At 28.6% G+C, this 24,791-nt stretch overlaps 1 protein-coding gene across 1 annotated transcript in view; it reads right to left on the bottom strand.

Annotated features, from left to right (window-relative positions):
* Positions 1–24,791, bottom strand: part of LOC135931024 (serine/threonine-protein phosphatase 1 regulatory subunit 10-like) — a 43,476-nt gene that overhangs the window by 18,255 nt on the left and 430 nt on the right. Inside the window, exons 2-15 of the mRNA XM_065467873.1 lie at positions 20,007–20,113; positions 16,617–16,706; positions 16,294–16,493; positions 13,598–13,717; positions 12,459–12,635; positions 8,530–8,632; positions 8,357–8,427; positions 6,796–6,992; positions 4,902–5,061; positions 4,442–4,615; positions 4,188–4,309; positions 3,198–3,395; positions 2,740–2,811; positions 2,137–2,248 (exon numbers count right to left, since the gene is read on the bottom strand). Coding sequence (XP_065323945.1) covers positions 2,137–2,248; positions 2,740–2,811; positions 3,198–3,395; positions 4,188–4,309; positions 4,442–4,615; positions 4,902–5,061; positions 6,796–6,992; positions 8,357–8,427; positions 8,530–8,632; positions 12,459–12,635; positions 13,598–13,717; positions 16,294–16,493; positions 16,617–16,706; positions 20,007–20,113 — 1,903 coding nt within the window. The remainder of the gene's footprint in view (positions 1–2,136; positions 2,249–2,739; positions 2,812–3,197; positions 3,396–4,187; positions 4,310–4,441; positions 4,616–4,901; positions 5,062–6,795; positions 6,993–8,356; positions 8,428–8,529; positions 8,633–12,458; positions 12,636–13,597; positions 13,718–16,293; positions 16,494–16,616; positions 16,707–20,006; positions 20,114–24,791) is intronic.

Genomic DNA, 24,791 nt, shown 5'->3' with positions numbered 1-24,791 from the left:
CGATAGCAATGGTAAAAATTACTCAAATATTTGTTCATTAACAAAATAAATTAGATTTAGCTATTATGATCATATTCCTGGTAATTCTCTCCTCCTTACCGAGCTTACTGAATTAGATAAGCTATAAAAATAGTTTCATTAAATTTATTCTACATGAAATGTTAGATATAAAAATCTAAATACTTATATTAAAGAAGATTCAAATCAAATAGTAATAGTAGCGATAAATTTACCAAAGTTTATATTTCTTAAATAATATTGTTTAGATTTAGAATTGAACATGTTAGCACAACTCTTTCAATCAAAGAATATACCGACATGGGTAAGATATAAGAAAAAACATTTCCATTGTCCAAATTTTAGATATTATTTGTGAATCAGAAGAGTCAAATTGCAAAGGTAAAAATTATTCACTATATTTTATAAAACAATTGGCATTAGATTTAACAATTTGATGCTCCTTTTGCCTTAAGTTAAAGAACATAAAAAAATAGATAAGATATATAAAAGATATTTATCATAAAATTATTAGATATTAAAAATATTGTATTTTAATACAATATACTCTTGTACAGGGCTGTGAAGTGATAAAATTTAAAATATTAAACTTTTTAATTACCAATAAATTCCTTTTAAACTATTCACAAAAATCCAAAGTATGTCATAAAATAATAAAAATGAATACTAGGTCAGGCTGAAAAAATATTAATTCCATTTTAAAAGTAAGATTTTCTAAAAATTAGGCTGAGTCAAGGGTGATCTTTTTTTATATAAAAAATCATTAAAAGCTAAATAATTTTAATATAATTAAATATCGATAGCGTAATTATATTTTTAACGATTAGGGAAAGAGGGGATATTAAATTTATATATTTACAGATAAGCCATCACTTTTTTTATTGCTTACCAATGAAGAAAATTATGTCGCTACTAAAATAGCAAAGGTTTCAAACAAAGATTCGTGCTTTCAAATTGTCCATAATATTACTAATAGTCATTGTTCAAAAAATGTTGGCTATAAAATTACATAGAAAAATAGATGTGCTACCAATAATATTGGGAAGTATTTCTAATATTTTAATAAGGGCTCATTCTTTTATTTCATATTTAAATAATCGTGGGCGTCAAAACTTAATTTATTCTCAAATAATTAAACAAAATAACTTTATATTAGGTGATCACATGTTATTACATATTCATAGGGCAGTTAGAACTAATATCTGTCCTAAAAATTTAGAAGGAAAAGTAATAAAAATTGAACAAAATAAAATATGAGTAGGAACGTGTGTTGGAAAAATTTCAACACCATTTATTCCCTCTAGTCTATATAATATAAAAATAAATGATTTTTAAGTCCAACAAAGATATACTAATCCTAGGTAATTTAAGTTATTTTTATAATAACCACATATACTCCTCAAATTAATTGATGTATATAAAATATATTAATTTTTTAACTGCTAAAAATATTTAGGAGCATCCCGGAATGTCATAAACAATGGGAAAACATTGTTATGCAATTGCAAAATGAGTTTAATAAACAATTTTTTATAATTCGGATTTTTTAAAAATATATATTCATATGAAAAATATGATTTTATTTTATATAAATTTACAAAAACAGAAAATAAAATATCTCTAAAAAATAAAAATTTTCTGGTAACAGCCAGACGGTAAAAAAAAATAAAATAAGTTATAAAAAAATATACATGGGGATTCGGAATATTTTTTAAAAATATTTTAAAAAAATATTCCGAATAACGGTGGGAATTCAAGATCTCGAAAACCCGTGTTGGGATTCCGAATCCCACATGATTCCATATCCCAATACGACATAAATATATATTATAATAAAAATTAATGCAAAAAATAAAGAATTGATAAATAATTATATAAATTATTTAGCCATCAATTATTTCTTCTTATTGTAGGCCACTATTTGCTACTATTTAGTATGGATATTTTTTTGTCACGATTATAAATAAATACTTCCCACCCTTTCCACCATTTTAAATTAAATTTTTGAGTCTTCAATTTAAAAAAACCAACACCAACTAAACTCGTTTAGAAGGTCTACCCCTATACCTATTTTTCTATATAGTATTGTTATATGATTAAATTAATAATCTGTTGTACCCTCCATGTTGATGTTGCCGCTGCCCCGAGATTTATTAATTGTTGTGGGGAGGCTGCCTTTGTTTCCGGGAGGGTTAAGCGGCTGAAGAGTTGGATGTGGACCATTGACAAACTGTCATTAATTTTTTAAAAAAGAATTATTTAAATAAACGTTATATATTGGCATGAGTATACTAGCAATATGAATAAAATACCTTTGGAACTTTTAGAGTTGCAATAAGTATAAGAACCAGGAAAAGAAGCACCTCTCTAGAAAAAAAATAAAAGCCCTGCATCAATCGGACCCTATTTTTTAGGATCCGATCTACTGAGAGAATTGTCCAATCGATTTGATTTTGAATTTTTTTTGTTTTCAAAGATCAGAATCAGAAATAAATTTTAAAATCGAGGTCCGAAACTGAGAAAAGGTTTCTCCGATTTCGACCCTAATTTGTCGGATCAGACTCGGTCGTTAAAACCGTAGCTCTTTTTAGGTCAGGCTCCAAATTGTTTATAGAAAGACGAGAAATACTTTCAAAAAACTCTATGTTACAAGAGTCATCAAAAAAATAAAATGTTGATGTAAAGATGTTATAAGAAAATATATACAAATCTTAAAACTACCCTATTATGCGGTGTCTTTTTAGTAAGCAGCTGATAATTTCTGTAGTCCATTATGTTATCGGGATTGTTTGGCTGAATCGTTATTATAATAATTACAATATATTTTATTATCATAATCTTTCCTCAACGTTAAATATTTTAAAAAACATTTTTATAATTCCAAACGAATATAAAAATATCCTTTAAAATTAATGATTCATAAATAATTATTAAAATGTAATATGATTAAAACTCTAAAATAATTTTGTTAAAATTTGGTCAACTTCAATAAAACTTAGACAAGTGTTTTAGCCTTAAAATGTTCCGAACTTTATAGAATAAAAACTTGGTGTTTTAAAGATAGCTAAAGTTAGTTGAAACTCTACCCCTTAATTTAGAATTATTTGACTAAATTAAATATAAAAATCTCGAAATTTTTATTTATTTATTTAAAAAATCATATCGTAGTATAATATAACATCTTCGAGTGGGATAAGGGTAGGTAGATGGAGGATTTTTGAGGCGATTAAGTCGGCGGGAGAAGGGTCATCCGAAGCTTGTTCAAATTGTGCCAATCTTCTTTCTCGGCTATTTGTTCCGGGGCAGGCCAAGAGCGGGGTAATACCGCTTATAAGTTGTGGCATCCGCCAAGGGATGGTTTCTAAAGTGGGACCAATCTTTTTTTAAAAAATATATTTTTTATTATGTGTACAAGAGATATTGAAACTAGAGATCTGCAAATCAAGGCCCGTACCCGGCTCGAATAGATTTCGGGCCTGGCTTGGTTAAATATAAAATAATATTTTCGGTTTGGGCTGGATCGGGCCTAATATTTTTTAAAAATTTCGGGTCGGGTTATGAGGCTTAAATTTTTAAATATATTACATTTTGTCAAATAAAATTGATAATTTTTTAAAATATGATATAACATTTTGTCAAATAAATTTATATATTTTAAAATTCCTGAAGAATAAAGGTCCAATATTTCCTTAAAATTTTCCATATTTAAATAAATTCGGGCTGGGCATACAATTAATTTTTATTTTGGGTCGGGCCCTTTGGGACAAATAAAAAAAATTTCGCTCGGGATCAGGCCTGGTAGGTCAAATTTTCTTAAAAAAACTTAAGATGCAGATCATTAATTGAAACTATAAAAATTTATGACATATAAGGTATATATGTAAACCATACCCTCGTACATAATCAAGGCATCTCAATAATCCTTAGGCAAAAGATCCGTGTAGTGAAATCATCGAGGATTAGTATAATTATAAATATCATTATTTTTTAATGCTTAAGGGTTCCTTTTTAAACTATTAAACTTTTATCTTGTCAAATAATTCTTTCCCCAAGAGACTTTCAGATAAAATATATATACTAATTGTGTCCTGGGCCATTCATGAAGGAAGGAACAAATAAGTTTTTTAAAAATATTTGAAGTAAGAGAGCAATAATAAATATTAATCTACTATTTTGCGTTTATGGTCAAGCATGGCCCTACGTTCTAAAGCCAATTCGTTGCGTTTTAGACGAGCGAAAGCAGTATGGTCGGTGTCATCGCTGGGGGTTTGTTGATCTGGGCAAAAGTAACCTGAGATATATAATAATTTCCAAAATATAAATATTACGCAATGCAATTTTTCTTTCAATCGAAATTTTTGTTTAATAAAATGGGCGAACAATAATATTATTTGTAATCCAATTTTTCTAAAAAATAAAAAACCTCTTTCCGATTCGTCGGACTCGAAGTAATAAAAACTTTGGATTTCGGGTTCCGGTTTCCATTTAACGTTCTTTTTGGCAGAGCGGGTCCCGTCGCCGGAAATGTCGCGAGCGGAAAAAAGAATTCCCTTAGTGATGCCTTTAACACGACCCTCGTTTGAATGTCCAGAGCCGGCTTCGATATAGCCCAAAGGGGATAGAACAAAAATATGTATTAGCAATACTATCGTTTAAAGGTTAAAATAACGATTAATGATTCATTTATCAATAGATATCTACTGTTATTTGCGAAAACAGATTAAGTGTAAAAATTAAATAATATATTTAAGACTAATGTAAGAATCTAAGAAAAAATAATTTCAAAATTATATTAGCTTACCGACCACAAGAATTAATATAGAAAAATCTCGATTGTATAGTTTCTAAAAAAAGGAAGTAAAAATAATTCCGTATTTATTTACGATTAGAAAGAGTATTTTCTGCGTCAGGATCAAAGACACTTATGGCTGTGGAACTCTCATCCATTTTTACTAGATTTGCGTTATCATCTGAGAGGATTTGGCTAAAAGTTTGCAGTGGAACATCTTTGTAAAAGGACAATTCGGCTGTGTTAAGGGTCAACTAATGGGAAAAGAATCATTATAAATTTAATTTTTTGCATTTAGGATTTACATATTGAGTACCTTTTAGGGTTGGCAAAATTTGTAATTATTTTACTTAAATCGCGATTAAAACCAAATACTAATATTTCAATTAGATAAGGTAGGGATTTAAAAAGAATAATATACATTATAATTTTTTTTAAACCTTAGTATGATATTTCTTTGTAAGTAGAAATTAATGCTTCAGGAGATCCGGTCAGAAAATTATTAAAAAAATATATATTGATAAGTCTAGAGCTAATTTGATTTTTTTCCAAATGAAAAGCCGTGCCAATCAAAAATTAGATATGTGCAAACTGTTTTAAAAAAATCTAACTAGTCGATATTAGTGAATCGGAAAGAAAATCATTTATGATATAAAACGAATACTATTATGAATATCCTCAAATATAACTCTTAAACCAAATTAAATATCTTATTTTTTGACAAATGGTGGTTTTATTATTTTTAATTTTATCTACTGTTATTTGCCAATTGGGTGCCCGGATGTCAGGACAAATTAAAATATTCGTTAACACCCTTAATTTGAAATTATTTTGATTATTAGTTTTGTGGCAATTGTTTAGTATGACCTAAAAATAAACATTTTAAATTGCTTTTTGTTATTCATCCCTAGTACCTTGCATATTATTATTAAATATCTGCACTGTATAAAGAATTTCCACTTGGTGAGGATGAGGGGCACTGATTTATTACATTTAAAACTCTGGAATCTAGATAAATTTTTATAAATATATCGGTATCTGGATACATTTTTAGTTGTATCTGTATGTATATATAGATAAATTTTGCTGCAATTTTATTTAATGACTTATTATATTTTTTTAAAAAAATGTTGGTATTATTTTTTGTATTAAATTTATTAAATATCTGGGCGAGTTTATTATTTTCAATTCAAGGCATATTTTATTTAACACAATGGATGACGAAAATATTGTAAATAAAATATTATAAATGTTTAGATTAATGTGGATGAAACAATCAACAGCTCAGCAAATTTTTTTAAACTTGATTGGACCAGCTTCAAACACAACCATCCTCAATGAACTTTCAAAGGTTTCAAATGATACTAATCCAGATTAAAACTCGAAGGATTTAATATATTTTTTTAGACACCTCCCTTCCAAGTGGATTGGGATATAAATTTTACCACCTATTATAAATTGACTGATTATTCTAAATGAGTGTGATGATTTTATTAGATTTAAAGATTATCTAAATATTAAAGTGTTGATCAGAAAAAATAAAAAGCGCATCAGTTGAAAACTTCTTAATGTGTATAAAAGGAGGTGCCTTAGTGATTAAATCTATAAAATGTTTATTAGAAAAGGCTAAAATAATATTTTTTTAATGATCTAATTATATATAAGAAATGTATAAAATGGAATCAAAAAAGTTTGATTTAATTCGTTGAGTTTTTAATTATAGTTAGTTTCAATTTTGGCATTATGTATACTTTACATGATTATAATTTAAAACATGTATCTTAATTGTATTGGTATATAGATAAATTTTTCATCTATATAGCTGTATTTGAAAACTATATTTTATCAAGTCTGGTTTGAACAAATAAAAATCTTCTTAATATATAATACTTAATCTACCCGTTTAGCTTAATAATTCACATGGTGCTCCAAACTATGTAAGTTACAGTCATGGTCAAGATATAAAACAGTTGATATATAAAGCTTACTTCATCCATATCGGTCCCGGATTTTAGAGTCTTGGGAATTGTTTGCACATCGTCTCGATTAAGGAAAGGCTTAAGAGAAGTGACGCTAGTTTTGCGTTGTTTTTCGCGCGATTTTGTGACGGCGGCCACGTCCAGAGCGTCCATGAATCCCGTGCTTTCGATGAGAAGTGGGTGGGAGGAGGACTGAGCGATGTTTCCTATTTTGAATGTATGCAATAAATGAAATGGCCATAATTTATTTTTTAAAAAACGACATTCTTTAACAGATCACAAGAATATATTTTTGGAAAGGTAACGCACAATTACAGTACATATTTATACTATGTTTTGAATATATAATTGCTAAATTTTTATCATTATAAATTATTTTATATGTTGCGTAAACGATGAAATTATAATCTTGGCATAATAAACTCCTATAAACAGGATTTAAATAAAGATATAAAGGAAATTTTCTAAAATCTCTAAATCCTTTTAGTCCACAAACTCTGCATAATTGTTGTAATAAAATTGACGCATTATTTGATGAAGGCTTTGTTTTTTATGTTTATTCAAATTAAAATGTTTTATAATATCTGATTCCAATCCAACCAAACTCGGATCTGTCAGAAGGATATTTCCTAGTACTAAGTCGGGTTCAAACCATGGTTTTTTATGTTATTTCGGATCCAACCTAGGAAAAATTTTAAATTATTATTGTTTTCCTAATTAATATATTTTATGAAATATTATTTTAACAAAATAACCATAAAAACAGTTCCAATAATGATAAAAAATATCGGATTGAATTAGACTTGGATCTATGATAGAAATTTCTCGAATCGGAACTGAAAAAAGATCCGATGCGGGTGGCTCTACTTTTCCTTAATTAATTATATAAAATATTAATTCCTTAAATTTATCATATTATAAGGAAAAAATGGTGATCGTAATGAAGCCCTCTATAAAGAGAGCCATTACGATGGCTATCCATCAAAGTAATAGCATTGCTATTCATGGTTCCTAACAAAGGAAGTAAGCTAGTTTTCACCTTTGTTATTACCTAATTTAATTGTTTTATTTTAAATTAAAATTTATATATATGAGCTATATCATTAGATCGTGATTTGGTTTTTATATGACCCTAGTTTTAAATTCGTTTTTAATAAAAATAAATTCAATCCTCAAAAAAATATGCTATAATTAAATTGTGGTCTAAAGAAAAATTTTGAATATTTCTAAACGCTAGCCATATGATTGTAACACAACATATTTTAAGGGTGAAATCAAAATAATTTGAAAAATTGGTCAATTAAAGTAGGACATATAATATAATTCATTACAAGATCAAACGCGTCTTTTATAAATTATAACATATTTAGAGCTCGGACGGAAACTGATAGGAAAAACATATATAATATTATAAACCAACAAAAAATAAAAGAAAACCAAAAAATTGGGTAGAATCGAAAGTGTCAAACTAACCCTAAATACAGGGGTTAAAATCGAACCCGGAGAAGAAAACCCGGGTTTTTAGGATGAACCCGAACCGAACCCCCGTTTATAAAATTTTTATTACTACCGTTTTTGGAATTGCTGACATGTGTACTAGATTGCGAATGTTTAACGTCTTCGTTCAACGGCTTTAGTTTTCTAATTTCGTATAGAAGGGGGAAAAAAATATGTAAGATATCGTAAATTTATTTTAAAGTAAAATAAAGTTTTAAAAAATAATAAAATAAATTGAGCGATTACTTGGTGGCAGTAACCAAGGGGTCCGAGTTTCTTTTGGACGGCAACAATTTATTATTGGATTTGGCGTTTAGGGAAATTTTATTGTCTAACGCTTCTTCGATACCTTGATGCATTTTTTATATATTTTAAAACATATTTTTATTTCAGTGGGAAATGAATGGCTCGTTTGAAATAGGATAGAAGGGGCAAGGCATCCGAAAGATAGACGATAATAATATTAGCAAATGGGAATAGGGGATTTAAGAAATAAAACATTTTTTCAGTTCTTTAAAAAGAATGTTTAATGTTTTAGGCAGGGCCTGCTTAGGCTTTCGATACTCATTAGTTTACCAGACTCATAATGAAACAAACATGAAGCTATCCAACAGCTGAGTTTATAATATCTTATGAATAGACATTTATTCAAAAATGCAATATATTAGAATTTTAACAATAATGATTATAAGTTGACTTTAAACCTCACATAATATATTCTTTACAAGATAAAACAACCACACTGATAAGATTATATAACATCATATAAAAAGATTTCTATTTTTTAGTAAATGGATTCAACAATTAATAGTAACTGTCAAGCATCAGAAAATATACAGTTGAAAACAAGAGCTAAATATAAACATTCTAAAACAGAGTCAAGGACAGACATTTAGTTATAAATGCAAATAAAAGTGAATTTTAACAATAATGATATTAGTTTTGACTCTGAATCTGACAGAAATTTTTCTTTACATGATAAAACAACCACTTTGATGAGATTATACCAATCCATATACAGGATTAATTTTAAATTTATTAGAAATAGACTCAAAAATTAATAAATCACTGTCAACAAAATAATTTCATTTTACAGTGCAAAACGGCTAAATATAAATCACCGAATTAGGGATGCCACAACTACCACTTAATCGGTTTAGGACGTCCTTTAAGAGTAGCAACATGAGTAAAAGTATGAATCACAAAATATGAACTCGACAACCTCAACGTTAAATCTACCATACGTCTGGCAACCTTTGACAATAAGCTGGCTTTCTACGATCAAGCAAATTATCAAGCTTTTCTCTTAAAACCCTGCTCACGCGATATTATGAATTACCTGTCTACCCTGAAACTCCTTTAAATGCATCCACTCACAAGTGATGGTAGAAAAGTCATCCTCTACTTCAAGCGTGATTCCTCACACGTGTTTTCACCTAATATTTCTGCAAAGACTAACAGCACCTTATATCAAGCAACAATGGTTCGTTTTAAAAAAATCCACTCAACTTGTCAACCGCATGCTTTTTGGAAGCATACCATCCACTATTGTTCCACTGCTATACGGAGCTAATAACTATCCATTATCAAAATAAAGATATTCGCCGGAACCACTTGGCACTGGTTAACCGCCAAGCTAATAATAAGCAGAATACTATTCAGGGTATCCCCTCATCTGGGCCTCAATTAATTAGGAGTCAATGTGAAAGGCAGATGTGAGATCTCTCTTTATATGACCCGGATGCACTTGCAAACAAACCCCAGTGACGAAATCCTGATTAAAATATACTATTCAAATATCTTTAAATCCTGGCGTAGCGTGTTCCGAATCCCATCCTCACCTTACCCAGAATATTCCCAAGTCTTTAATTGCTATGTTAATTCCCTCCAATTTAGAGAAAGATTAATTCCTTCAAGCAATGGAATACAACAAGGGGACCTTCTAAGTCCCTTTTCATTCTGTCTAGGCATTAAAGAAAGCTTGAACTTTTTGACACATCTGAGACCCTCCAGTAGATATAAACGGGTCTTTCATCGAATTAATTACCGGCATTTTACAGAAGATAGAAGTGACATCATCGAGCCCCCCAGCCCACCAAGCTTTCTTATTATTGAACTACCTTTTAGTTCCGAGGATTTTGTATAGACTCCGATTCTCGCGAATCTTCGAATACAATGTCATCCTTGCTGTGCGTGAGCCTAAATACCTTATAGAAGAGATACTCAATCTTAATTTTGGGAATCTATCTTGGTTAAAGGCCACATTACCAACCAAAGCTGGTGCATTGACATAAGGTCGCCCTCGCTACTTTTTATTAGCACGTTCATGTCCTTAAGCCTAACATGTGCATCCTGACCCCTTGCTGGGCAATCGATATCTGGAAATCTTTCTCATTAGTCGATCCTTCTCATCAGCACAACAGAAAGACTGGGATAACTAAACATTTAGTTGACAATTCGTTGCATTCCTCAAATTGAAGAACCTAAAAAGGAACATTCTCTACTCTTCTCTATTTATGTAGGTAGTGTTTGCGAATTTCTCGAAGCTTTTCATAGAGAAATGTTGACCAACTGCTAAGAAACAATTAACTACGTCATGCCATTGGTCTAAGCATTTGCAAATGGATACCCTATCACTGCATAAGGCTGCCCTTCTCTGCACTATAAGCATTGTAGAGAATGATACTATATTAAGAGCCTTAAAATGTGCTGGCATCCGGTCAATCATCGAGCCTACTGGACTAAAGGTTCCGATGATAAAAGGCAGATGTATCATGCTCCCTTGGAAAAAGGGGAAATTCACATGTATGTCTCATAGATGCTGAGTGGAATATAAACTAGTTAAATATTCGCCAATCACCTACATAATCGCCACGACTTTAAAATTGCTATGCTCTCCCGTCCTAGCCTTTTTTAAAGTGTTATGACACCGGATCTCAGCAAGGACCGAGGATCACGAAGTGGGTTACTACCTTCGTCAGAGGATGACCCTAAAAATAGTAAAAAGTAATTTTCTCCGCTTCAATAAACGAGACTCCATAAATTAAAATCCTATACTTGGGGTACGTTTTGAACTACTCAGCTGGGTAATGGATATATTAACTAAACCTCGATATTTTATATCTCTATATTGTGTATTGTTTACATTTATATAATCCTCTAAATGCTTTGAAAATTGAATTGTTTTTATTTTGTATGAAAAAAATTCTATAGTCTACTAAATATATTGCAATCCTTACTAAATGGATACCAATATTATATAGAAAAAAAAATTTTTTTACCAATAAATTCAAAAACGTGGTGTAAGGAACTCGGTATTTTTGCGAACATTCTTTCATTAAAATATGCAAAAAATAGCTCGAATAAATCATCAGTGAGGTAATTGTGGATTTAGTGCTGATATTTTCCCAAGACAAATTAGCACCTCTCATTTGCATGGTTTTTTTTATCATCATTTATCAAAAAAACACCAAATTTTCAATGGAGCTAGAGAGTGTTTATTACTTAATAATATAAATATCAGCGAATTTTTTTCGGCACGCGCTCCTTTTAGCCGTTATCAAATATAGTAAGGTTATATATACGAATATATATTTTAATTCTATAACGCATCTTCATAAGATCAATCAACTCTTATTTATATATTATGCATACACTTTTCGCATTTCTCTTCATTTCAACAAAGAATTTAAATTTCTCTAATAGGTAAATATATTCATAATTTTTTTTTAAAGGATAAAAAATTTGCTTTTTTTCAGAATTATTAAATATGCCTCCTTGCGTCTTCCTTTTGGGTATATACTGGATAAACTGGAAAAACGATCAAAAAATAAGATTAAACTAATATCTTTAAGAAATATAAAATATGTCTAATATTGGGCTACTAAACACCAGCGTCCAGGAACATGTTTTCGATATTAAAGGAACTCAACTTTTAGTCAAATCACATCACTATTACTCAAGATTATGAGATTTAGTAAATTTATCAAAAGTGCAAAAATTCATATAAGATAGGGATTTTTCTAAAAATTATTAAAATCTTTGGAAGCCTATATTTTAAAGATCTCATAATCCTTTTAAATTCAGCTTTCCAATTCATATTTTTAGCATGATGAAAAACAAAACGCTTTTATCAAAAAAAGTTTATTTTTTAAATGTTATTAATTAAGAGCTACCAGTTGTCCTGAATTTCGCTTGAAATGTTTTCGCCGTTTTCCGCTTCCGTTCCTTAGTCTCTTGTTTATCGGAAACGACGGTATCGATTTTCTCGTTCTCGATTTTCCCTTTTTTGGTCTCGATCTCATCCGCATTAGAATCATGTGATTTTAGATTACGAGTCTCCTCGCTCGAGCCTGGTAATAATTTTTGAAAAAATCAATTTTAGCATATCAGTTAAAAAAAACCTTTGCTTTTAAACCATTACATCTGATCTTATTATGTAATGTAATATATTTTCAACCATTAAGACCTACTAAATCCAATGTTCCCATAAATATAAGAGCTTTATAAAATAACCGGTTTGGAACCGAAATCTAAACTTCTCTATAAAATATCTTGGAATCGAAATCTTTAACAAAAGTACAACTAATTTAATGTTATTCTAAAAAGTAAACCTTTTCTGTGATTCATTTTGAGTTTATTTAATTGCTTCTAATTTAGGATTTATAGCAGCACCGATCTGATATTTTTTTAAAAGTCCAATATCGGCGTCGATTCGTTACCAATGATTAATATCGGTACAGCCATATTAGCATTCATTAAGAAAATTTAGAATCCGAGCGGTCGAATATAAGAACCGAAAGTAAAAACCGTTTTATTTTAATTCACAGGAATCGATTAACATTCTTTTTAAAAACAGGTTCATGAATAATAGCCCTTTCGTTATTCAATCGAATTATTCGTATTAAATCATTCATCATATACAGATCATAAATTTGGTAAGAGCTCTATTATTTATTCGTGTTATATACTGAGAATAGATGATGTGGCGAATAGTAAAAAAAGAGACGAAAAGATTGAACAAAAATATTTAAGAGATTCAATTCATCATTCAACCAATTTTCGAGAGAATGATTTTCAATTGATTTGAAAATAACAATTATTCGATGATGTATGACTTGATAATAATGAATAAAATGGAATAAATATAAACTGAGACCAAAGATTTGTAAGCAACATACATATTAATCCATTATTATCATAATTAACATATAATTTTATTTTAGAATGATCGGGAATAATATTAAATACAAAGATTAATATTAAGGAAAAACCATAAAGAATAATATTCAAAACATATTAGTTCTGTACTCACTTTTTGTGAGGAGCGTTATGCGAGAGGAAGGGCTGAGGCTATTTTCAGATTTAACTTTCGTTTCCTGTATCAGATTCATCCAGTTTGTTACTATTCCACTGGCTAATGATTTAATGAGTGCTGAAAACATTATTTTTAAAAATATATATTAGATTTGCTTTTAAATAAGGTTTAAAATTTTAAAAAGATAATATGGGTGTTTGATATTAAATATGAAGTAATTATCTACATAAACTTCAAGGTGTCTTTTCAAGTTAGAGCTATTGACCTTTGTAAAGGATAAGTTCTTTTTACACAAGCAACAAGTGGTAGTGATCATGGGTATGGAGTTTATTTACCATTATTTTGATTTTTTTCCTCTGCCCCATATGACTACAAACCTAATAAAGAAAGAGTGTGAGGTCCTTTATGTATGTTCCACTGCCAATTATTGGAATGGGCATCGAATGTATATTTTTTCTCTCAATGTTTTATAATAGAGCCTATTTAGGAGTTAGATCGGCAGACTTGACATTGAGGCGTTCAATTGGAAACAAACTTATGATGTGTTTGGCCAAAAAAAATATATTGAGATTCATTAAGACTTTTAAAATTTTGAACAAGGTGGTAAAGATAATGACCCAGAGTGTTAATAAAAAAATTTTTAAATCAAAGTAATTTTTATATTTTCTTCAAAATATGTCAATAACTTTACAAAACTTTAATAAAAAAGGGTAATATACATTTAAAATCAATATCAAATCAAAAATCGAAGTTTAACAATTAGTTTTGTGTAATATGGTATGAAATTCATAATATTTAAACCAGGGTTGGCATGTCGGTCAATTGACTGGTCATCGGAGGAGGTCAAATACTCTAAAATATTAATGGCGAATAAATATTTTGATATAATTAACTAGTATGCATTAAAAGCATGTTTATCAATCTTTTTAGGTTACAATTATTTAAAAAATTATTTGTGTCATGAATTGTTAAAAACAAAAGAATTTTTTTTATTGTTAAAATATAAATATGTAATTTTTCTAAATATAGTAATATTTTTAGTTATTTATTTGCCTAATCATTGCCGTTTCTCGCCTTCTTTATTTTTTTCAATTCATTTTTCTTAAAAAAAATAAAAATACCCGATTTATTATAATCATAATATAATTTTTTCATTCTTATTTTTTAATAAATTTAAATTTTATTTAATATTTAGCCGATTATAAATTATATTAATTCTCATTTGTTTTACTTACACTTGCTATATTTGGTTTTTAAAATTAATTTTCATTTTAATTGTTCTGGTCAGATTTACGGAATATTATTCAATTCTGGTAAAAAGTTATATATATTATATTATATTTATAATATTAAGAAATTATTGGAATAATTGGTCGATAATTATAAAATAGTTAAGATTGATTAACTTTACAATAATCAAAATCATTTTTTGTTAAATTTTAATATATTAGGGATTATGGTCAAACCAAAGCATCATGTTTGGAAACATTTTCAAGAAGTATGCGATGGTAAATCAGTTAAAGCGGTGTGCAAGTTTTGCAAGATGTCCTATATCACCCACGTTGATAGAATGGTCAAACATTTATTAAGCAGCTGTACTATGTGCCCTGTTATAATTAAGGAAAAATTTTATTCAAATTCCAAAATATTAACCTCTACAAAAAATATCACAAATGTAATTTGTAATACTTCTAAGTCTAACTCTAATGAAGAATTGGGTGAAATTAGTGAGAATGATTATCAAATGAACAATATTTTGTCTTGTGACTCAGGAGAATTTGATTCCATTATTTCTAATCAATCTACAAGCAAGGCGATTAAATATAAATCTCAATTGACCGGTCATTGACCGGTCAAATGCACAACCCTGATTTAAACTATTTTTGTCGTTCGAGATTATGTAGAATTAATATTCTCTACAACGTTAAATAAAATTAATCACGATAAATTCCAACATAACATGTTTGTTTTTTATTAGCTATTCGAGTGAAACTTTTCCAGTCAGATTCAAATGGAACCCGCCCACTGGGGTAAAAATAAAATATTCTCCCGTAATATGAAGATACGTAAAATTTAAAAAATTGATAAATAAATTCTACGTTTTTTTTAAAAAAAATATGAAAACTTAGTAAGCACTCATTATAGTTCATCAAATTTTTAAGCAGAAAATAATTTTTATCTGTATTAAAAATGTTTTTTAAATAAATAATATATAATTTTATTTAAAAGTACTGATTATTTTACCAGAACTGTCAGAATCGAAATTGGAAAAATCTAGGGACGGTACCAAATCCGACACTTCTCTAATTTTAAGCCAAATATATTTTATGCCATTATAAAGTATTATAATAGAACTAAACTGTCAAAGCTAGCCTTTCACTAAAGCCCTGTTGATTATGGCGGAAGAATTAATGCACAAATTTCTCAGTGACAATTTTTTTTTATAAATGGGCAGAGATAAACAAATAAGCTAACAAATACAAAGTAGTCTGGTGTTAAATTTCACATTCAACAGGTCACGATAAATACCAATTTATTCACACAAACAATGCCGAGATAGTTTCCCTCCTTATTTGTGAATGAATATTCCAAACAGGACACTCTCCTTGACTGACCAAAAACACCTGGATTTTTAAAATCCCGTTTGAAAAAAAGTAGGTATTTAAAATCCCTTTTGAAAAAAGTAGGTAAACCTTTTTCGTTTCCGGTCCATTCCACCTTGACGAGCTGTTTGATAAATTTAGCCGTATCGTTGGTCTTGAGCAAAGGTATGGACACTGGTAATTTGTTTAGAAGGGTGAGCAGTTCCAGCATAAAGGGTCCATTGTTCTTTTCCTTAGCCGACTTGAGCCAATTATTCAGAATATTCCAGCAATCTCCGTGATGCACGAAACTATGTTATGGGAGAGAGAGGGTGTAAAAAAGATAGAGATATTAATACCCATTACATTTTTTTGGGGGCGATAAAAAATATAAAACAAACATGATTCTTGCTTTTAAGATAATAATAATTTACCTGTTTAATATGTCTTCAGAATCGGTGGCGTTAAGAACGTTTATAATCATGCATTTGTAAACTAGCTTGTCGAATCCGTATTTCATTAACCTAGTAATCGTGATTATGAGGGGACAGGTAAAAATTATTATATTGTAAGATCTGTAAAAATCCGTCCGAATGATTTAACCATTCAATACTCCGGGGTTTATAGTAGCACTCCAGGCATGCTAGAATTGATATTATATATGATCTAGAATTTTCAGTAGCTTAATTAAATATATCATGGAATATATATTCCAAATTTTATTTATTTTAATTAAGCAGTTTTTATGATATAGGTATTTCGTGAAGGGTCTGTGAAACCCCACTAGCGCAAATACGCAAGTATTCTTTAAACAGTAGTTAATAAGATAGAAATTTTCTTTTTCTTAAATTTCTATTTTATTTTAACGAACAAATAATGTATTTTATGAAATGTAAGTTTTTATATCCAATCAATTTTTTGTACTTAATATTTATTTTACAAAATTTTGGTAAAGGCTATAATTATACTTAACATTTTTTATCTAAGCATAGTAAATTAAATAAAATAAATATTTTTTAATGTTTAAGGTTTAGTTCTTTCTAGCTTATATCAAAATATTAAAAAAAATAATCAAAATATTTTAAAAAAAAAATAATGAATATAAATGGAGATTATATACATTTGAAATTGGGGTTTATTAGACATACTAGAGTATTAAAGGGTTAAAGTAATATAGATGCCGCTAGAAAAAACAATGTTTTATTTTGAAATTTTTCTTGTGTTTTTAACATAATTCAAATTATAAAACAAAATCTAAAGGTAGGATTTCTTAAAACGTAAAATGTTATTGTAAAAAATAAAATATTATTCAAATAAAATTAGCCAAAAGAAAATTAGGATAGAGTGTTAGATTTTAATATAGTGGTAATTTTTTAAATATTTACATGCCTTACAGATATATTTTGCAATATACAAACCAAATTTTATATATTTTGGTTGAGCCGTTTTTAAGATATATGCATTTCGCGATGGATCGTGGCTTTGAAACCTCAGTAAAATGTTTACATAAGTTTTTTTAATCTTAATAAAGATAGGAAATAAAAATTTTAATCTTCCATTTTATTTTGATGAATAATTAATTTTATGAAATGTCTTGATTTTAATATCCAATAAAAAAAATTGTGCATAATATTTATAGTTAAAAAGTTTTGCCCTTTTTTTAGAAATTATCTCCAACATTTTTGCAAGCCTAATAAATTAAAATGAATAAATATTTTAAGGTTAAGGTTATTTCTATCTTATATCAAAATATTGTAATGGAAATATATATTTATTTTAAATTGGGGTTCATTAAACCTGATCGAAGCATTTACGTTATTTTTTCAAAGAGTATTGAAGGGCTGATAGTATTCAAATAAATAGTTATTCTGATTGGGTATAGTTTTAATGGAGGTAATATCTTTAATAAAAAAGCTAAAGATTTACAAAAGACTTTTTCTCACAAAAAATAAATCGGAATTTTAGGCAAAATTCGGAAATACTAAAAATAAATCTCATTTTTCGAGTCGCTCAAAATCATGGGCGAAGAAAAAATCTCCCGATCCTCAAATAGTCACTTTTATAGAACTTTCATTACTTGGGTTTTCTTTTAAATTAATTCATAAGCGTAACTTTGGCTGATGGTCATTTTTTGCGAAAATATTAAAGGCGCAATGCAAAATAGGTCTATTCAAAAAGAAGAAAATATTCGATTCGCGAATTCGAATAGAATAGAATAGAATAGGAAAGAATTCAAATAATAAATTATTCGTTTTGTTCAACTACCAGAAATAGCGGAATATTTATTTTGTAATTTCCTCAAAACTTTCCATAATATTGCCTGCCTTTTTAAAATTTAGTCACAAATGAGATTGACCCTTGATGATCAAGTTGAGAAAAATTTATTTCAAATAAAAATACAGTAAAGATAGTGAAAAAGTTGTTTGTAATCATTGCAAGTGCACTGTAAAGTGTAAAGAAATAACAATATCTCCTTTCATTAATATTATAATGGGTTACACACCACTTGAACAAAAAGAGTTGCATTTAAATAAAAATTTAAGCCCAAATCCTAAACTTTTATATATCTACGAAAACTAATTCAAGGATAACTTATTAAAGCTCTTAATGAATAGCATTCATACCATTAACTATAAATTTAAAATTTTTTTACAAATGATCTTATTCATCAGTAAAGTCAATATACTCTAACAAAAGATAATAGTATAGACAGATAAATTTTTCTATTATAGAAAAATATTTTTTAAAAAATTTAAGTATTTTTTGGTATGAATTATATATTTTTTTAAATTATTCAAGTAGAACACAAATAGTAAAACGAATCGAACTATTCGATTGGTTATGGAATGGCCCAACTGTATATTTGGTGTTGTATATGATAATATCGACATCATACATGCCAATCTTCTTTATTTTTACTTGGTTAAATTGTTATTCATTACTCATACTTAAAAATAATTCAAAGGCTGTCATATTTCCATTTTTACTATAAAACTGTGACAAAAATTGTTTTTTTTTAAATGATGCGTGTTGATGCGTGAAACGCATTATTTAGAAATAGAACATTACTCTATCACCCCTCGAGGTAATCATCTCGTGAATAATGTCACAGGGGTACTGGGTCGGTAAATATTTGGCGTTAAATAAAGAGCCATCATAAGGAATTTGGGTGATATACTTTCGCTTCAATCACGATTTTCAGAATCGTTTAAATAAAGAAAATTCGCCATTAAATCTGATTAGCTCTCTGATCTGAATATTATTGTATGTTATGGCTAAATCGCATAATCGATCAATACTTAATCAAATCGTGTAATATCTTACAAAATTGTATTCTACCTGATGGAATACATTTCCAGAGGAAATTTTTTTTAGAAAATGCGCTAAATAAATAATTTAAAGTTAGTTAAAGTTAGTTTTTTCAGTGTAGAGGGTGATTTACCGACCGAGTGTGTTTTAGCAATAATCATCATCTGTTTCAATTCATACTTTGATCCTAGATTTAATTATAAATTTTTAAGTTGTCTAAATAAAATTTTTTAATCCTTCATAACCTTAGAATGTCCAAATTTATGATTAGAGTATTAAACTTGTGTTATAATGACCTCGACGGGGTGATAGGTTAATTTCGTTGATTTTGAGTTTTCGCTATGAATAAGCAATGCGAAGAGAAGCATTTCCACAATTTAAATTTAATTCAAAAAAATTGTGAATATAAATTAGCCGAATTTCAAAATTCAGTTCAATAATGATTAACCCACTGATCCGGGTTTACGATAACTTTAAGTTATAACTGAATAGTTTAAAAAGTGATTAAAACAAACCCGTGTAATTCGGATATCGATTCGACGTCTTTAATGTTACCGCTCGCTCCTAAAAATGGTTCCAGCTTATTTAATATCATTTCCGGATCTTGGGAATCTTGATTATCCTAGACATAAAATAAATTATTTTTTTTATTAGAACATTATTATTGGCAGGAAAATTGCTAAGAAAATAAGAAATATTCTTAAATTAATGAATATATTTATAAATATTCGGGAATATAAGAAATTCATAGGGCTGCGCGGTGCAAAGAAGCTTCGATACCGATTTTGTGTGTGTATTTGATAGATTGAAATTGTTTAGACATCTTTATAAGTTTTAATTAACGTGGATTTCATTATTTTCATTCGTGTATTACTTATATTAATTATTATAACTATCTTTAGACCTGTACCCGATCAAACTATCGAAGACTGGCAACGGGCCGCGTTTTCAGACAAAATCATTGAAAGCGGCGTAAAATGGCGTAAAGACATTCATTTTTTTAAATAATATATAATCAAGGTGTTGAACTGAACCGTGAAAGCGAAATAAGCCGTTATAACTTTCGACACCATATCCATTATAAGAAAATTTTAAAATGAGAGAGTTGAACAACAAATCGGTTTATAATAGTTTTTATAAAAACCGAAACTAGCAGATATGGATTTACAAACCAGAACGAACCGTTATAACTTCATTTTAAAATAACCGTAGTGGGACTAAGCCGTTTTAAATTTCATACTAAGAACCGGAATTAGTGAAATTGACCTAGGTAGGGCCACTAGTGGGAAGGGATATTATCGTTATTAGGTTATAAGTTGGTAGGAGTTTATTTGAATTTCCTTTTTTTCGCTAATTTTGATTTGGTAGTGTGGTAGTAGTGAAGTGCATCGGGGCTAATTTCAAGCCCGGCCCGGCCCGAAATTTTTTTTAGAAAAGTTTTGCCGGCCCGGCCCGAACCAGAAATTTTTTAAAAAGTTTTGCCGGCCAGGCCTGAACCCGAAATTTTTTTAAAAAAAATTTACCGACCCAGCCCGGCCCGAATTTATTTAAATATAGAAATTAATCTTTATAATTACTCAAAATAAAAGACATATGTTATATGTTGTTTAGTTTCAATAAATAAAATCAAATATTTTTATTTTGTAAAAAATTCAATATAAAATTGATAAATTTAGATATATTTAAAAAAATTTCCAAGGTCCGACCAGACCCGGCCTGAATTTTTTTTAAATATTAGGCCCGGCCCGATCCAAATCCGATTATTTTAAATAGAATTTGGCCCGAGCCCGGTCCGAAGTCCGTTTGGGCCGGGCCGGACCTAACTTTGCAGATCTCTAGTAGTAAGAGCGTAAAAGGGGAGGGGGGTAAATGTCCATTGGCTCAGGGTGGGGGCCTAGAAGCCCAAGACTATACTATTACTTTTTTTATAAATGCGAATTGATTTTTAAGGATATTGCTACAAAAAAAAATTATCAATTAAAAATTAAATATGCACTCTTTATCGAAAAAAAACTAATTATAGATTCAAAATAATTTTGTGATTTTACAGATTAAAAATATTTAATTTCAATTTGCAGCACATTAGATGATTCTGCTCGCAATGCCAATCCAACGATCGAGAAGACCCTTTAACTAAATGTGCTAATTGCTGAGATAGATGCGAAAGTTCGATTACATTCCCTTTCCAAACTTTAGGAACGTCAATATCCAGTGGATGAAGTTTTAGGACTATAATAAGTGAACACCAAAATAAACAACTATTTGTAATCTTGGGGAGTAGTTAAATTAAAAACACTATACTTTATGGATTATTTCCTTCTATGAAATATCAAAATAATGTAACTCCTATATATTCCAATATTAAAAAAAAATATAATTAAATAAATTTTGATTATAATTAAAAAATTCAAAATTATATAAAATAAAGATGAAATATAGGTTTAAATGAGAAGAGCGAAGTTTGGAGAGAAGACTATCTTTGAACCATATATAATTCGCTTTTAGAGTAACTATGACTAGCTTATGAAGAAGCCTTCTCAAATCCTGAGTAAATTAAAGATGTGAGATCCTAAATCTTCGAAGGATAATGCAAGCTTACCAAAGGTAGATAAGGATGTGGATATTATTGGAATAGATATGATCTGATCATCTGAAATGTCCGAATATTTGAAAATTTTAAGCTGTTCTTTATGCTCGAGTACGTTTGGAGTTTGTTTGGACAGGGCTCATGGATCTATACAGGAATAGCCCAACAGAAATTGGTTCAGTTTCCTAGAGATCAAGGTGATTCCATCAGGTCGCTTTCCATCGGGTCTAAAAATTCATATTAGTTCAAATATTGCAGATATATCGATGGATTTTAAAGCTCATTGGATCAAGAAATTGAATTGGTTATATCTGAAAAAAAAATTCCAAATTTTGCCAGGCACATTAAAAAAAATTTTCGTTGAGTTGTAGTGTTGTAATAGTTATACTTTTTCTACCGCCTTTTTCCTGGAGAACTGTGAGATGGATATTTTTGATTTACACATGATATCGCGATTAATTTCATGGCTAATCTTCAATATTTTCGAAATTTTAATCATAAAATCCCATGTTTATGAAATTTTAGGTTTTTTGTTATTCAAAGGAGTTGAATAACCGCTATTATTTAATCAAAATGTAACTTAATAAAAATATTTTAAAGATAAAACAATAGACTATAATAATTAAAAATGAAAACGGGAAAATACAATCCTTTATTTATTAGAAAAATTTGTAAATTTGAGTAATGGCAATCACATGTATTGATTGGCCTTAAATTTTGATGTATATTATTTAATAAAATACAAATATCTATAGCCCTTTAACATATAAGGAAAACTAAGCCTCTATAAGATGTATAAACGAAGACTTATCTTCATATCTTTACCACCTTCTCCTCTCTATGTAATATTTTACATTGAAATTTAATAGTCATGGAATTAAATTCTGTGGAGATCTAATTAAGATTCTGGCAGTTGGTTATGATCTTAGGTGGGGGTGGGGGGGGGGGGTGGAATCATATAAAATTAACGGTTTTTAAAAACATATTACAAAATTCATTTAGTTTTTAAAAATTTCACTCCAAATTTTGAAATATGATTAAAAGCGCGAATAGTTAGTTGATATTAAATTATCTTTAAAATATAATAAAATAGGTTTTAACTACAAAAGTAAAACTTACCTCCAAAAATAATATTAAGGCGTTATTTATACTAAGCGGGATACAGCCAAACGTTACGATATGCAACGCTGGATATATTAGCAAATTAAATATAATTAGGTAAAATTTATGATGGCTGCGCGATGCGCTAAAATGAATTACATCGCTATAGTATATAAAAAAAAATTTTACCTATATCTGATCAAAAGATTTTTATAAAAGAAAAAGGATTAAAACTATTATTAAATTATAATAAACATCTATATTATATTAGAATTATATACATGTGCTCAAATAAGGAAATTATCGCATTGCCAATTTTAAGATTATAAAAGTTTCATATTGATTCGTTCCTTTAAGAAATTTGGTTATAAGATATGTTTTCAATATATTAAAGTTATACTATTTTGTGTCAAGATTAATTTTTACTAAAAAATGGCCTTAAAATTCCAAATTTTTACAAAAAAAAATGCAAATTTTGTGTACGTAGACGTACCATTTGTCTATTTATGTTTTAGAAAAATAGCTTGAGAACTACATCGGCAATTTATTTTTTTCCAAGCAATTTATACTTTAAATTATTTTTTGAGCGGGGTTTTTTAAATTTTAAAAATCTGATTTTTCCGGGAATATATTCCATCATGTTTGCAATAAGTGCTGTATGAATTTAAGACAATTTTGCCATGAACTTTTGAACTCAATATATTATATTAGCTTTTTTATAGATTTTTTATATAAATTATAAATGACTCAAAGGTTAACCGCATAGTTTGCTACATTTAATAAGTTAGGCATTCTAAGCATGCTGGTATATATTTACGGAAAAATAAGAATTTTTAAATTTAAAAAACGTGCTTAAAAAATGATGAATTGAAAAATAACACATTACCGCTAGTAGCGTTATTAAACGGCCCGATTAAGTTATTAGCCAACTTAATATTATGTAAGCCTCGAGATTTGGCAAATATAAGTCCAAGCCTTTCTGCCCTCTATGATCAAAATCTCCAAATCCACCTAATATTATTTTAGCTAAAATCTTAATTGGTTCGTTTTACGGGGAGGGGGGGGGGGTTAATATTAGCCGCTAGCATATATACTTTTCCAAATTATAAATCCCTTTTAAATGTTAAACAACTCTTGAATTATTTTGGCGATCTGAGGCCGAAGTTCTGTCTGCCCGCAAGTTTGCACGAGCCTGAACATAAAGAATTACTGTGGGAAAAAAATCAAAAAATTTAATATGACAATGAACTTTCGAATTAAAATTTCAAAAAAGGTTATGCTTTTTCATATTTTTTGGAGATAAATAAATAATTCTGAAAATTAATATGGAAATTTTTATCTCATTATCTTATATCATGTAAAATATTAGTTAAAAATACAAATATCGTTATCGAATTGGTTTTGGATAAAATGTCCTACGGGAAAAGATCTGGGATCATAGCCATATAAATTGGAAATATTGTTTTCAAAGTCTTAATTTATAAAATCATTACTCAATTCTAGTTTATTATGATCTATCTTATAAAACACTTACCATAAATTTCTTATAAAATGAGTATAGATATAATATTTTCCTCTCAGAAAATTCGGTAGATCTGTATAAAATATTTAT

The sequence above is a fragment of the Gordionus sp. m RMFG-2023 genome, chromosome 1 (assembly GCF_954871325.1).
Source record: "Gordionus sp. m RMFG-2023 chromosome 1, tfGorSpeb1-WG-v2, whole genome shotgun sequence".
NCBI lineage: Eukaryota > Metazoa > Nematomorpha > Gordioida > Chordodea > Parachordodidae > Gordionus > Gordionus sp. m RMFG-2023.
This window is presented reverse-complemented; position numbering and strand designations above follow the sequence as displayed.